The sequence below is a fragment of the Cheilinus undulatus genome, linkage group 6 (assembly GCF_018320785.1).
Source record: "Cheilinus undulatus linkage group 6, ASM1832078v1, whole genome shotgun sequence".
NCBI lineage: Eukaryota > Metazoa > Chordata > Actinopteri > Labriformes > Labridae > Cheilinus > Cheilinus undulatus.
In genome coordinates this window covers 26,723,131-26,738,342 of record NC_054870.1, presented here as the reverse complement: position 1 = coordinate 26,738,342, position 15,212 = coordinate 26,723,131, and the positions used below count along the sequence as shown (strand labels likewise).

General features: G+C 39.2%; 2 protein-coding genes across 3 annotated transcripts; one reads left to right on the top strand and one right to left on the bottom strand.

The window, feature by feature from the left end:
• Window positions 1-94: 94 nt before the first annotated feature.
• mtrf1l (mitochondrial translational release factor 1-like) lies at window positions 95-8,895 on the bottom strand. 2 transcript variants are annotated; one of them, XM_041789153.1, is made up of 9 exons: window positions 8,820-8,895; window positions 7,822-8,250; window positions 7,637-7,716; window positions 7,158-7,262; window positions 6,863-6,941; window positions 4,989-5,152; window positions 4,794-4,911; window positions 1,299-1,435; window positions 95-1,081 (listed from the first exon to the last, which is right to left on the bottom strand). In XM_041789153.1, exons 2-9 carry the CDS (start codon window positions 8,234-8,236, stop codon window positions 869-871), a joined length of 1,311 nt encoding a protein of 436 aa, XP_041645087.1. In that variant the 5' UTR covers window positions 8,237-8,250; window positions 8,820-8,895; the 3' UTR covers window positions 95-868. The 2 variants fall into 2 exon arrangements, with proteins under 2 accessions (XP_041645087.1, XP_041645085.1); XM_041789151.1 differs by having other exon boundaries at window positions 8,393-8,832.
• A 1,868-nt stretch (window positions 8,896-10,763) lies between these two features.
• On the top strand, window positions 10,764-15,212 carry fbxo5 (F-box protein 5). The gene is made up of 6 exons (XM_041788898.1): window positions 10,764-10,898; window positions 11,599-12,199; window positions 12,355-12,525; window positions 12,852-12,942; window positions 13,658-13,873; window positions 14,359-15,212. Exons 2-6 carry the CDS (start codon window positions 11,619-11,621, stop codon window positions 14,617-14,619), a joined length of 1,320 nt encoding a protein of 439 aa, XP_041644832.1. The 5' UTR covers window positions 10,764-10,898; window positions 11,599-11,618; the 3' UTR covers window positions 14,620-15,212.

The window sequence follows — 15,212 nt, the reverse complement described above, 5'->3', positions numbered from 1 at the left end:
AAAAAATAACTTTTTTTTACATCTAAAATAGCCCATTAACTAAACGCTGAACAAACTTTATTTTAACCTTTATCTCATTTGTTTAAGCTGCTCAACCACCGTTGGGTGGTTTTATTTGTCTTCCAACAGCAATGTAATGTCTGGCTGTGGCTTGGATATACAACCAATTTGAATAAGTCAACTTATCAACATTAGTCAAATTGGATTTGATGAAACCGTCTTTCCAGCATTTTCTTTTTTTTTTAAGACCAAATAACAAATAGTTCTTTAAAATGTATAATATCCAGTTCTGTATAAAAACGAGACATGAGTGCGTTTAACATGTCAGTTTTGTTTAAAAAAAAAAAAACAAAAACAACACACACATCACAAAAAAAAAAAAATAATAATAAAAAATAAATAAATTCAGGAACAGTTTTTCTAGTCTGGTGTGGACACACTTGCATGGCCAGAAAAGGGCCTTCTTGACTTACGCTCTAACCATCACCTTTGGGACCAGCTGGACTGAGAACAATTCAAACCTTGTTGGCCTACATCTGTGCCCAAATACACCACTTCTCTTGTGACTGAATGAAAATCACAAAAATAACTTTAAATAATTTTCAAATAATACATTCTCAAAAAATACAAGGTCACTGATTTAACATTTGTTGCTAGGACATTTTATTTACCACGTCCATGTTCATGCAAACCACTGATAGGGATCAGCAGAAGCATTAGTCCTTGCTCCTCTCAAAATCTATTATGGTACTTTAGCACAACTTTTGTTGCAAAATTGAATGTGCTGTAGGATTAACTTATAGTAAAACTTGTGGCATGAAGTTTCCATTTCATTAGAGTTCAAATTCAAATTCGAATTCAAATTCCCTCATGACCCCCCCTGGTTGTTTTCTTCCAGCAGTTCCATGAGTGCCTCCTGGTTCGAAAACTCCTGCAGTGAGGAGTTCATCTCATCCAACACATCCTCTCCCAACAGGAAACTCTTCACGTCATGCACAGTCATGCCGATCCGGTGGTCTGTTATTCGGTCCTGGGAAAAGTTATAAGTGCGAATCTTTTCTGATCTGCCTCTGGTGCCAATCTGAAAGAGGAGGAAAATATGTGAAAAAAGTTTAAAGTTAGTTTTCTAAGTTTTCCTGTTACATGTTTGTAGTTGTTAAAATGGATTAAACAAACTGTAAGACAAGGTCATTATATCTTATTTCAACTAATTTTTATTATATTATGGAATTTAAAATCCACTTGTAGCCCTGTGTTTTATAGAACATTTTATGTCTCCTCTTCTGTACAAAGGTCACCTGTATTTTCCGCTGGTTGTAGCGTTTGCTGGTCTCCTCCTCTAACTTCATACTGTACAGTTTTGCTCTCAGAACCTTCATGGCTTTCTCCTTGTTCTTCAGCTGGGACCGTTCCTGCTGGCACTCTGCTACTACACCTAATAAACACACATAAGGATTAGCATGCAACTCTATGAGATCAAATAAAGCTCATTTTATGACTTTGTTACAATGCACTATCTTGACCAGGTCAATTACTTTTTCACACACGGCCAGATAGGTTTGGATTTTTTACCCCCCTTAAAAAATTAAATAATCATTCAGATACTGCATTTTGTATTTACTTGGGTTGTCTTTGTGAAATATAAAAATTGGTTTGATGATCCGAAACATTTGAATGTGATAAATATGCAAAAAAGTCAGTAATCAGAAAGGGGGAAATACTTTTTCACAGCACTGTACCTTCAGAGAGTAGGAAATCAGGATGAGCAAGACCGTAATGACATGCAGGGAAAGAGCCATGGGTAAGACTTAAACCCTGGATAGCTACGGTGGCCCTGAGAGCTCACAGCACTGCAACTTAAGAAAACACATGCATAAAGCAAAAACACAAGCAAATTAAGAAAACATCTTCATCAATTTGACAACACATGCGCAGCATTTAGAAAACACGCTGCAAAGACCAACACAACATTAGAAAAACGCGCTGCAAATAGACCACAACACATTAGAAAAACGCGCTGCAAATAGACCACAACACATTAGAAAAACGCGCTGCAAATACACCGCAACACAACGGAAGTGTTTCCAGAGGACACTTAAAAGTGATGCACACGTTCGGACACGCTTATTGATGTTGTTGACCATAGATATGGATACGTAGATGACGCGTCCACAGCTATTAAACGTAGCCGCTCTGCATCTGCCGGTCCGCCATCTTGGAACTGGCGGGATTAGTGAACGCTCATTATAAACAAGCCCGCTTCGCCTGTAATCCGCCCTACCTTGCTTAATCCTGAACCAATCAACATGAAATTTGTTTTGTTATAAAGATGAAAGCTTGAACATCATACTGATTACTTACTGGAGTTAAATCGAGGTACTTATTGTGGGTCTGATCAACTTTAAATTAAAAATCCTATTATGTCTATGAGGTGTACAGGGAACATGTGTAATTGAATATTTAGAATCTATAATAAGATAGTTTTTGTTTCCCCAAATAGATTTATATAGATAATTTCTCTCCCTCTCATCTTGCAACTGGTCTTTAATCTAGGCTACATGCAGGCATACACTGGGAGTCGTCACGCCCTTTCTCACCTGATGATTTTTGAGTTTGCAGTGCATATTAGCCATGTGAGGACACAACGGCCGATCTCAGCTTAATTACTCATGCAGGGGATGGATTTCTGACTTAAACACCCACAGAGCTAGCAGATTCCAGTAAAATTTTCTGAGCGGATCATCAGATGGGAGGCAGAGAGAGAGAGAGAGAGCTACATGAGGAAAACTAAAGTCTCAACAGGTAAAAGTCCCGACGAGTCACGTGATTTGTAATTTCTCATGATTTTCTTCTTTATGGTACAACAAAAAGTGGCAAAACAAAGAAGGAAAGAGCAAAGTTAAAGCTGAATGTTCCTGGCTTCTTTGATCATCTTTATGTTGTCTAAAAAGCCTAAATCAAACTGATACACTGTCTGTACAGCGCGGTGCACACTGACTCTCTCTCTCTGCGGTGCATATAATAATACTTATCGTTAAAACGAGAGAATTTTCCTGCATTTAAGTCAAATACTAGTCTTCTGATGACTGATTTATTGGTTTGTGGGACAGCAGAAAATGAAGGCATTTTTGGAGTGGGCGATAAGAACTGCGTGCTTTACTAACGCCAAAAAATTTTATATCACCTAGTTGTATATTTTAAGTATTGTATTTAATTACATTAAAATAACACTGAGTAAAAAAATAAATACTTAAAGCCAGGAGGTGCTTTCTGCCAGCAACATTAAAATGACCAATCTGGCTTTTAACATTCAGATGACGGTCAGTACTACACCTAGTGAAAGATTCCACATTTCCTTCCAAAACAGCGGGTGCATTGTCTTTTAAATAAGGTAACAACTTTTAATAAACAACCCGGTCGGAAGTCCTGTACATATTTAAAGCCAGACCACCACCATCAGAGGGAGAAACCCACCGTATCTGTGGGCGTCAGCACAGGAATTTGGCTTTTTCAATGCTGTCTGCCCATATAACTCTGTTGCACTCTCACTCTGTTGCCCTTGCCAAGATGGCGGCCCCAAAGACGTACCATCAGATAGCGAACGCGTCATCTACATCTTGACATCTATGTTGTTGACGTGGATTTTGAGTTACAGTGGTGGTGGAAAATTAGATAAAAAGTGTGTTTGATTAATTCTAACATTGTGGTCGCATGATTCAGATTTTAGCCTATTGCAGTGATCTGCTGTTAAACTATCGTTAGCCCTTTGCTTGTAATTAGCCTGTGTGAAACCATGTCAGCAAAACCCACCGGTAGTTTAACTTACTTGTCCCCTATTAAGGGTTCTGATAGTAACTATAGCCAGCTAACAGCGTGTTTCACACTATATACAGTCTATGGTTTCACAGTGAATTAACCGTGTGTCTTATTTCATCAGGTTATGAGAATTGGCAGGCTAATTACAAGCAAAAGGCTAATGATAGTTTGACAGCAGATCACTGCAATAGGCTAATATCTGAATCATACGATCACAATGTTAAAATTAATCAAAAACACTTACTTTTTATCTCATTTTCCAGCACCACTGTGACTCAAAATCCGCGTCAACAACATCAACAAGCGTGTCCGAACGTGTGCATCACTTTTAAGTGTCCTCTGGAAACACTTCCGTTGTGTTGCGGTGTATTTGCAGCGCGTTTTTCTAATGTGTTGCGTTTTATTTGCAGCGCGTTTTTCTAATGTGTTGTGGTCTATTTGCAGCGCGTTTTTCTAATGTGTTGTGTTGGTCTTTGCAGCGTGTTTTCTAAATGCTGCGCATGTGTTGTCAAATTGATGAAGATGTTTTCTTAATTTGCTTGTGTTTTGTCTTTTTGCATGTGTTTTCTTAAGTTGCAGTGCTGTGAGCTCTCAGGGCCACCGTAGATACCTACTTGGAAAACTAAAGCCTCTACACATGGGGCATGACCTAAGCATTAGGTAAACCTGCGCTCTGTGAGTTACATTTTTAACAAAACAAAGTCTCCTCTTCCTCCTCTATGTTTCATTCAGTGAGAATCATTGCTGCTGTGAAAAACACTGAGAAAGGCTGTTTCAGCAGTATGCTTCAATTTGTTTTGTCTTTCACTTACTCCAGCAATTTCACACTTAAAAAAATAATGTAATAATCAAGTATTTTTCCTGATGCTCTAGCTTGCTTTTGTAGCTGATTCATCTGTGAGATAACCTGTTTAGAATTCCCAATTGGCGCTTTAACTGCTAAGTTTTCTATGTCTATTCCAGTTTAAAGTGTTTACCTGTTGGCAGGTGGACTATCCTGACTGCACTGTCTGTGGTGTTCACATGTTGTCCTCCTGCTCCACTTGCTCTCATTGTGTCTATCCTCAGGTCCTTTGGACTTATTGTGAAAGAGATCTGACAGGAACAAAAACAATAACAATTTATGCAGAGGAAAAGCCTGCTTATTCTTAATGTAGCGGAGTGTGTTTTACCTCGGTGGGTTGGGGCAGCACAGCTACAGTCATGGTGCTGGTGTGCATCCTGCCCTGTTTTTCAGTCTTGGGGACCCTCTGAACTCGATGGACACCACCCTCAAACTTCATCCTCTTGTAGCTCTGGGAGCCACTGATACTCGCTGAGGCATGTCGAAGTCCACCTGGTCACAGTTGATAAAAAATGTCAATGGGGGGGACTGGTGACAAAAACATGTAGTCATTTTACATATTTGTGCTGTATTAACTACATAAAAACTGTGAACATCCTCTGATTGTCTCCTCCAGACTAATCAGTGACTACCTTAAGCCGTGTTTCCATCGGGGTCCGGTTTGATTCAGTTCGGTTTGGTATGGTTTGGTACGCTAAACCCCCAAATAGTTTGCGTTTCCACAGACACCTGTGCTCTCTTGGTGGGCGGGGCTGTGAAAGCATGCATGTAAAGTCACAGACAGCGCGAGTCAGCTGTTCCAGCTGCAGAGTTTTAGAAAGGATGAGTGACAGTAATAAACATTAAACAGCTTTATTTCAGCTGAAAGTGCTTTAAAAAAAATAAGTGCATCTTAATGATGTTAACTGCTGTCAGTAAAGATCCTCAACTGATGGAATACGTGTATAGAAATGGTTTGAGTCGTAACGCTATGTTAATATGTGAATATATCTAGTCTAGAACAGTTTATACGACAAAATATGAAAGTTTAGAGCTGTACTGTGAGAATTCGCCGCATTCAAAATAAAGTTACAGTTCAGCTGGTGTTAAAATCAAGCTAGATTAAGTCAGAAATCCAGGGTGCGCCGATCTCGTTTAAAAATAGTCTGCAGCCTGAAGTTTTACGAGCCCGTTCAACAACCACAGAGCGATGTTTTCACTGTTTATCTAACGTAAGACGTAGATTAATAACTAGTCACTGATGAGAATGAACTGTTCAAAGGCTTTGTATTCACAAAACTTCAGCATTAATTTAGTTTCTCACCCATCGCAGATGGATCAGACTGATGTGAGCCTTCAGGCTCTGCTTTGTGTTCTTAAAATCATCGATCTAAACGTCAGGAAACTTGATTTGTGGCCAGACATCAATATCCATAGACTAGGAAACAGTTTGGATCTCCGTCGAGTCCAAATATTTCCCATTTAGGCAGATATTGGCCCATTTTTTCTCCCGTTTTTGCCCGCTTCTCATAGCGCAGACTTCCGTCTTTGAAGCCTGGAGGCGAGCAGCTGAGTCGCGCGCTGACGTGACGTCAGTGCAGCCCCTATTGCGTGTGTAGCTCCACCTTTTTGGTACGGTTAGGTAAGATTGGCACCCCTACGGAAGGGTGCCGAAAAGTGGGACGGTACGGTTCGCTTTTTTGGGACCCTTTCTCTATGGAAACGACAAAAAAAGCGTGCCGTACCGCACCGAACTGAGCCGGACTGCTCGGTGGAAACGACCTATTACATGCTTTAACAATAAATGACTCCCCCTTGTGTTTTGAGTCATCTATTGCAATGGAGGTTGAAATTTGTATCAATGTGCTACATTATTTATTTTATTAACTCTATAAAACACTTTGAAATGCTCTAAAAATGGTGCTTTATTAGCTCATCTTACCTTTTAAAGCAGCAAGAGTTTGCATTTTTTATCCAAATAAATAGCTTTATCTAATAATCATAAATCAAATTTTTAAAAATCCAACCAATGGTTCTTTTATGATTGTTGGTTTACTTTAGGCAATAGGCCACATGATGAGCAACTTTACACTATCTGTGGTGATATCAAATAGTAGGACATAGCAAGACTCTCACAACAGAGGACAGAAAAAATGTTTGTGTGACGTTTTTGGCAAACTTTCCCTTTACTTTTGTTAAAAACCACTCGGTCTGCCCACTGACCTAGTTCACTGGTCGTGTATTCCAGAATGTCAAAGGACCAACCGTGATGGTGAGCGTAACCCTGGTACATGTCAAACACCTACGGAGGAGGGGAGACAAAGTAGGCTTTTTAAATACACTCATATGTTGAAGTTTTTCCTCCCTTGTGCTTCTTTCTGTACCTCTCACCTCAGTTTAAGGTTTCTATTAAAGTCCTGAAAAGAGATGCAGTGCTAGTACTCACTTTGTGAGGCATTCAGACTATCAATTATAACAAACAAAAATGAATGAATAATTTAATTAAGCTATTCCAGACCTCAGCAGTGAACAGCATGGCCTCCTGTCCCCCAACACCGGCTGTGACCTCCAGCACAAGGTCATTCAGATCTGCCTCCTCTTCAGGGATCAATAGATCCAGGATCTGATTGGTGACCACATTGATTTGACAGAATAACAAGCACAGAAAAAAAAATCAGTACAAATGATATTTCGTCAGTTAGCTCATGGTTTAGTTCTTTACATTTTTGTAACCTCAAATTTAACCATAGCACTCTAGAGGTCACCATGTTTTTGGGCTACTTTTGAGTTCCCTGAGGTCCTGGTATGTTGCACTTTACCTTGAAATAATGTATTTCTGGTATTTTCCCATTTTTTTCTTTCCCCCTCAACTTCTGAGGCAATGCAACAGTCGCCCCCCCCCCACCCAAAAAAAATCTTGTTGTGACCTCCCTCTAGGATCAATCTGTATCAATCTGTAAACGTCAGCTTGTTGCAACAACAAAAAAAAGAATCCACCTTTTGTCTTAAATCATTAATATCTTTCAAACAGTTTTCTCTTTCCAGCTCTGCCAGTTCACTCAGGGCTGGATCTTCATCTATGTAGAAACATAGAATTAAATAAACATTTGTTAGAGATATCAGACTAAATTTTCTAATTAGTATTATCTCTATGTCTTTGTGAAGCTGCAGACCAGTCTCACCTTTCAGCAACATCTCAGTCTCAGCCATCTCTTCATGTTTAGTGTCCAGCTCTCTGATGCTCCGGACAAGAGGAGCCAACAGGGTCACTTTGGTCCTCTTGGCCTTCAGTTCATCCTGACTGCACTGTTGGTCCGTCAGATTTCTGTTGACTTCTTCCAAGCATTCACTGTACTCCACCTCTATCTTTTTCAGGTATTCCTGTAGAGACCTCTTATCAAAAAGCTCCTCCACAGTCAGCAGCTTGGCTACCATTAATGTTGTACCAGCGTGAAGAGTTCTTACAGATGTGCCATACAGACTGTTGGTGTGCTCTTTAAAGATAGAGCATGGGGATATGTGTAGACGAGGTTTCCAAAGGCTAAAAGCACAATCCTTTCCTCTTGGAATAAGGTTTATGGCTCTTCGGAAGGCCATTGTGTGAGCAGTCACTGTAAGGAGAAATAGAGATCCCAATATGACCTGGCTGTGGCTCCTCTCTAATGCAGAAGAGATACTTTGCCAACTATATCGCAATGTTTACATTTTCTATTGTAAAATTTCTAACAAACACAAACCGTGTCCACTATTTACCTCAAACGAGATATTTTACATTCAGCTCTTGTCTTCTGTGTACTTGTAATACGACTAGACGAGCAGTATTTTGATTAAAAAATCTTTGACAGGAACATCCACCACAAAGGAAAGGTACAACTGAACTCAGAACTGTGATTTGGACATTAAAAATGCATGTTTAATAACTACACTACATGTATGTTTTGGTTCTATTATAAATCGACTGCAAACTAAAAAAACTACTTAGAATGTCAGAGAAAATATTCTGAACGCACTATATTGAATTTCTTGACCAGATAAAAAACTGTCGGACGCATTCCTTTCGATTTTCTGTTATCAGATACATGAGTCTAGCTACAACGTTACAGATTTTAGTTATAAATTGCCCTAAAACTGTACAAATCGCAGTTACTGCCCACTGTTTAAAAAAATGCTTCTTTACCACCTTGTTGTAGGGCGCGGACATATTGAGTCTAATGCGCATGCGCAATAGGCAAGGCATCTTCTTCTGCGGAGAAATTTCGGCACGGTAAAGAGTGATGGTGCTCACTACTAAAACACAACATCGTGAAAAGAAAAAGTCAGTGATTTTTGTGTAGGTCATATGCCTTTATCCTGAAATCATGGCAGTGTGGGGCCAGGAAATGGATGTTAGTAAGAACGAAATAATGCAGGGTTTTATTTAGCTTGGCAGGTGTGTTTTTAAGGTCTACTCTACAATTCAGTAAAAATATCAAGCAGTCATATAAATGTTAAATGCTGGCCTTTTCTTAAATACATTTTAACTGGGGTGACTTGTTTTTTTGAAATTATTTTTAATGGGTACCTTGACAGAAAAAGGTTGAGAAACGCTGGGTTAGTCTAAGTGTTGGTTATTCCAGTTGATTATCTCATTATTATCATCTACAAAGCAAGGCCTCTTGAATTATGCACAAAATATTAAGCACTTAAGTCTGACACACGTCTGCCATGTAGTTAACACTTATTACACTGTAAATTGGATTTTGAAAAGGTAGATTACCTCTGGGCTGTCTACTGAGTTAGCATTATATACTTCAGTATGCAAAGATGTTAGGTGTCAGGGCTCAGGCGGTGCCCCCTCCACACTTTGTGCCTATCTTGCACCATCTCAACTGAGTTTCTTGTTCCGTCTCCTAAGTTGCTTACTAACCTTCCTCTCGTCATTTCACAGTGTTGTTCATTGAGTCAAGATGATGTAAAGTTTGCTTGGTGTGGCTTTGGCTGGGATTTGTTAACCCTTTGTAGTATTTGCCTGAAAGTCAGAATACAGACCATAAACTGAAGTGAAACAAATATGATACAGTACCTTAACATAAACATGACAGCCTCTGCCCCCACCTCCCCCTGTGAAGTTTCAGTGAAAGAGCCACTTCACACATTCCATGCAGGGGTGTGAAGTATACAAGCCCTCAGATGTCTTTCGACTTACTTTAAAAAAAACAAACAAAAAAAAAACAGGATCCCTGACAGACCCAAAAGATCTGAAAATGTCTCACTGTCTCATAGGCTATTTTATAAGTGCCTTCAAATGTATTCAAATTTGAAGAAAGCCAATAAAACTAGGGTTGCACAAAAATATCAGAATGATACCAGTATTGGAAACCATTAGTTTAAGGTACAAACATTTCTGCTGATATTTACAACCAATACTTTGGCTCTACAAATCGGCTCTACAGTTGTAGATACTGGCTTCTAATAAATCAGGGGAATTTTAGACTGGACCAGCAGACTTATGTCAGCTGAAATCGTTTATTTATCATCATTTCTTAAACTTTAAAGTCTGCTTTAGGAACTGCAATTTTTTTATTTATCCTCAAAATTTTAATTGTGTGTTTTAGGGACTGATGGTTCTTTCTACATTTAAATATCACTATCAGCTAAAATTCCAATATTGTGCATTCCTAAATAAACCCCAAACTGTTATAGATAAAGCTCATTGAGAAAATATGAGGAGTGTCTACTTGGACCTGTCATTGCTCACTTTGCTTTTATAAAAGTGTCATTTGAAACTTTGATGCTTTGTTATTATCTATATGGAGAACATCTATTAGAGCCAGTAGCTGCCTTTTGCAGGTACAAATAAGTAAATACTGTTGATATCCTTAGTTATTGAAGAATTGGGTTTGCCGTTAAAAGACAGCATTAGCACTGTGGCGTTTTCTTATTTATCCTTACCGTTTCTGGGGGCTACAGAAAGGAAGCCATTTCTCGGCATTTCAGCATTACATCAGGAGGGAAATGCAAGTAGTACTACGTCCGACGTCACAGAGCGTCATCTTTAAATCTCAGCTCTTATTGGTCGATGGTTTAAAGGGACAAACACCCGCTTCGATCCGATTGGTTTGCGCCTTTTGCGCACGTATTTCAAATCACCAGCAACAACTGGCGGATTTTCAGTTGAGGAGCATTTAATTCGAGCGGAGCGGGTGCTAGACGAGAGATAACCTAGCCGCAAAAAGGAGGGAAGGGAGATTCGGTGGATCGTTTTATCAACAAACATAAGGTAAGAAGCATAATTTTATGTCTTAAAGCCCTAACGACTGATTCTGTTGATAAAATAATTCTTGTCGATGTACTAGCTTATACTAGCTGGTATGCTGTGTCGGCCAACTGCCCTAGATGTCAACTGATTTATATACAGAAACAGTTCTTAATTTCGGATTATATTTCTAAATTCTAGTTTAAGTCCCGTGTTTGGGTGCAGGAGAACCTTTGAAGTGAGACTTGTAGTTACGGGCTACCACCTCCAGTACATTCTGTCATACACAACCTGCGTAAATGCCGTTAAGTAACAACAGCTGAGGATATTTTACATTATATATATTCTTGCTTATAGCCAACAGGTAACACAAAAAGACCAGAATCAAATACTTTCCTGAATAATGCCATTTAATGCTGCCGATAAGCCGCCTGTTCACGTCACTATTTCCGCCAAATCGCCATCGCGCCAAATCTGTTTAACTTCAGCCAAATGTCTGACGGACTAGTTTCTGGCTGCATCTAACTCCTCCGCAAGCATCCAGATATATACTTAGTCCATGACATTTATGTTTTATAACCAGGCGACCTGTTAGTTGGCTCACACTAGAGGTAACTTTATTGTTGAGTATGCCTCCACGAGGGAATCCATGCTGCTTTTTTTGACGACCGAATGTGGGATAAAATGCCTGCAAGTAATACTGTTATGTTCTTGTTTTATTCAGATATCTGCATATTACACTGTATGTTTCACTGCAAGAAAGTCGCCATGAAATGCCCCAGCTATGAAGCCACCAGGGCAAGCAACGTGGAGAAAAGCTCTGCTGCAGAGTCAAAGGTGCTCCACCTCAAAGCGTCCCCAAGGAAGGAGACTAACCCCATCAAACCTCAGTGTCCACCTGCAGAAGTAACCAACAACACTACCGGAGCAGTGCACAACAAGGAAAATAGCACCAGCAGGGAACACGACAGGTCTCTAGATGAAGTGTTTGAGGACAGTGGCTACCTGTCTCTACAAAACAGTCAGATTGATGATCATCATGGGGAGGAGGAAGACTATACCAAGAAGAAAACAGAAGCTTTGTTGTCTCCAGGTGCTACACACCATGAAAAGACAATTAAATCCCCCTCCAAACGTCAAACAAACCGTTGTCTAGTGCCTCAAGTGGCAGCTTCCACTCCTGTGGATTGCCACAGAAGAAAAGCATCCACATACTCGCTGTCATCCACCCCAAGAGACAATTACAGTGATCCCAACCTGCCCATACTGAAGTTCCAGCGGGCCGTTTGTGAAAAGCTCTCCAAGAGTTATCAGAAGAATAAGCGGTAGGATAACATTAATTTGTGCTTTAATACCTGAAATGTTACCTAATCTTGCACAATGGATGGCACTCATTTTTGTTGACCAAGTATGCCTAAACATACACGACTGTAAATCATTAACGTCATGAATATTTTACACTCATTTTCTTGTGTTTAAGGTATGACTGGACCATCCCCTCACAAGTAGCAGAAGATCATCTTCTGGATCGAGTGATCGGAGGTCATATGGGCCTGGAGCATGTTGACGTGTTTTCAACTCTACTGTCCAGGGGCATGAGAAGCATCTTGACCAAAATCCTGGCCCTGCTGAGTGACTTGGACCTCATTAGGTATACTACCAATGCTTTAATATGTTGGGAGAGGGTTTATATTTTAAAAATATGGGTGATATGATTATTATTCAACTTGAAACCTCAGTTTGAGAAGATTATTTAACAAATGAATAAACAAGTTGTATTTTTAAAAACCAGTTTGGCAAAAATAGTATTTCCTTATTGGTTGCCAAAATCACTGACATATCAGTTAAATAAAAAACTTTTAGGGCTAAACTTTCCATACTTTCCATAGTCTTCTAACCTCAAAAAATGTGAAGAAACTATCACAGTTGCTGTTTTGTTATGTTCATCGAGTAATTTTTTTTCCTGTCCTCTTACAGCTGTAAAAGGGTGAGCAGGACATGGAGGAAGATCATCTGTGAGGACAAAGCCGCACTGAGCAGATGTCAAAACGCCAAGCAGGTTCTCAGGGTAAGGAGACGCACAAAGCCACAGTTGAAGATACAGTGTTAAATACTTTTATAGGTTCACTTAATTGAGATGTCTGACAAGCAATGAAACCTTTCATCTTACTATTACCACACCTTATACACATACAGAGAATGCATACTGTGTCTCACCCTTCCATGCCTTAACAGAAACTTAACTACCAGGGGCTTTTATCTATTCCTCCAGAACAACATCATCATATCAGTGTTCTTGCAGATCATTGAAAAGTCTTAGATAGCCTTTAATTGTGCATTTGAAATTTAAGGCCATAAAAAAATATTCAAAAGTCTGATTTTTACCAGTGAGAGGTCTTAATTTTTAGAAGGCACTTTGAGTAAAACATGTCCTTATCCAAGCTTTGTTTCCTAGCCAACTGTATATGATTTTAAATGATCTTCCACAAATTGTTGAATAAATATTTTCCATAATTTAGTGTTGGATTTTCTAAATTTCACATTTTATCATAAGAAAACATTGCATTGAATGTTGGAGGAAACCCCATTCTAGTTGTAAATTAAAGACAATGAAAACCAACAGCACAAGAGTGCTCACATAGTGTTTATGCTGTTTATTAGAAGACTTGTTTCAACAGGTAATTCCACAAAACTTGATTAAAAAGATCTGAAATACAGATTTTGTCCCTGAAACTTATTTAATGTGTTCATGTTCTAATAATCCTTTGATGTTCTTCTTTAAGGAACCATGGAGAGGATGTGGTCTGACTCGGGATGCAGCCTTGTCCAGGCTGGTGCTGTCCAGCATGCAGAGTCTGGCTTCATCGAGTGGCCCATCAACATCTTTCTCTTCCTCCTCCTCATCTACACTGAGCTGCAGAGTCAGCAGACGGACGGCTTCCTCTCAGAAGAGCATCGCCCCTAACTCCCAGTATACACGCTTCAATGACTATATGCAGGTTGGTGCTTATTTACAAATTAGAGCTGAAACTGATATGTCCTGGTGATTCATTTGGCAGACTTCTTCCTTTTGCCTTTGAAACATTTTTGAAGAAAGTGAATTGTCATCATTATGCTCACAAATGATGTAAGAAGCAACAGGGAAAAATAAATAAGGAACTCTGAATCATTAAATTTTAAGCATTTCTTATTGAATTGTATGGAAGCCCTAAGAGGACCTACATTCATAAGTTTTATTTTACTCTTTTTTTTTTTTGGCTTTGATAAACCGTTTTCTTCAGATCTTGACTTGGTTATATATTTTTTTTTATCTTTGGATAACACTGCTGGTTAATAGTTTTTTTTTCAAGAAATTTATGAGATATCACTTGAAAACCACAGTCTAGAGGTAACCAGAAAAAGGGTATCTATAATCTAAATTTACAGCCATAAAAATGCAGACATGTAGGTTTCATTCTTTAACTCTAACTTTTCTCCCCATCAGGCGGCCAGCAGCCTGAAGCAGCACGAGTCTCTGCGTTCCTGTAAACGCTGCGGTTCACCATCAACATATTCAGCTGAGGCTCAGAGGGCCACGTGCACACGACTTAGCTGTCAGTTTGACTTCTGCACCCACTGTCAGCAGGCCTTCCACGGCTCCACCCCCTGTAAAGAGGTGCAGCCCCGAGCCCACTTCACCTCTTCCAAGTCGACTCAGATCCTCCCAGGCAGCGCTCGGAGCAAAAGGAACATCCGGCGGCTGTGAGGGAGCTTTAATGAGTTTTTAATCACTGACTCTTTTAATGGGATCATCTTTCCCTCCAAAACTAGGGAGAGTTTTTACACCAGTTTGGACTATAGTGGCATTTGTGAATGCACTGTTGGAGAAAAAACTACTTCATACTGAACTCTGGCTGCACCTTATTTAGCAAAATGACTGAAGCACTTGTCAAATCACTGCTGGAACAATCAACCAGTGAGTGTCGTCTGGCTAAAATTGCTATCGTCTGTGAGCGACAAAAGCATCTGACGCCAAAAAAGAAAACAGAAATGTACAGTTTTATAATGTTTTTAAAATGAAATGGATGTAAATATATTTTAAGGAAGAATTGTTATTATTTTCTAAATAAATGCTCATCTTCTTGTGGTCTTAAAATGTTAATATTTACTGTATTTGTATTTTCTGTAAATACACATTTTCTTAAAATGTATTGTGTTTGTGATTATTCAGTCTGTTATTATATCAGAGCTGACTGCAGGCTCTATACAATGCTATTTGTATAGCACATTTCATACAAATGTCAAATCACTGTGCTGTACAAATTTAAAGGTGTCAAAAATAAATATACAAAATTTAAA

Bases quoted from the DNA above. Each gene is read 5' to 3' on its own strand.
- mtrf1l (XM_041789153.1), bottom strand. From the start codon at position 8,236: ATGGCCTTCCGAAGAGCCATAAACCTTATTCCAAGAGGAAAGGATTGT. The intron at 7,717-7,821 runs GTGAGACTGGTC...GTTTCTACATAG, and splicing joins GACTGAGATGTTGCTGAAAG to ATGAAGATCCAGCCCTGAGT. The intron at 5,153-6,862 runs GTCAGTGGGCAG...AACTGTGACCAG, and splicing joins ATACACGACCAGTGAACTAG to GTGGACTTCGACATGCCTCA.
- fbxo5 (XM_041788898.1), top strand. From the start codon at position 11,619: ATGTTTCACTGCAAGAAAGTCGCCATGAAATGCCCCAGCTATGAAGCC. The intron at 12,200-12,354 runs GTAGGATAACAT...CTTGTGTTTAAG, and splicing joins AGTTATCAGAAGAATAAGCG to GTATGACTGGACCATCCCCT. The intron at 12,943-13,657 runs GTAAGGAGACGC...TTCTTCTTTAAG, and splicing joins ACGCCAAGCAGGTTCTCAGG to GAACCATGGAGAGGATGTGG.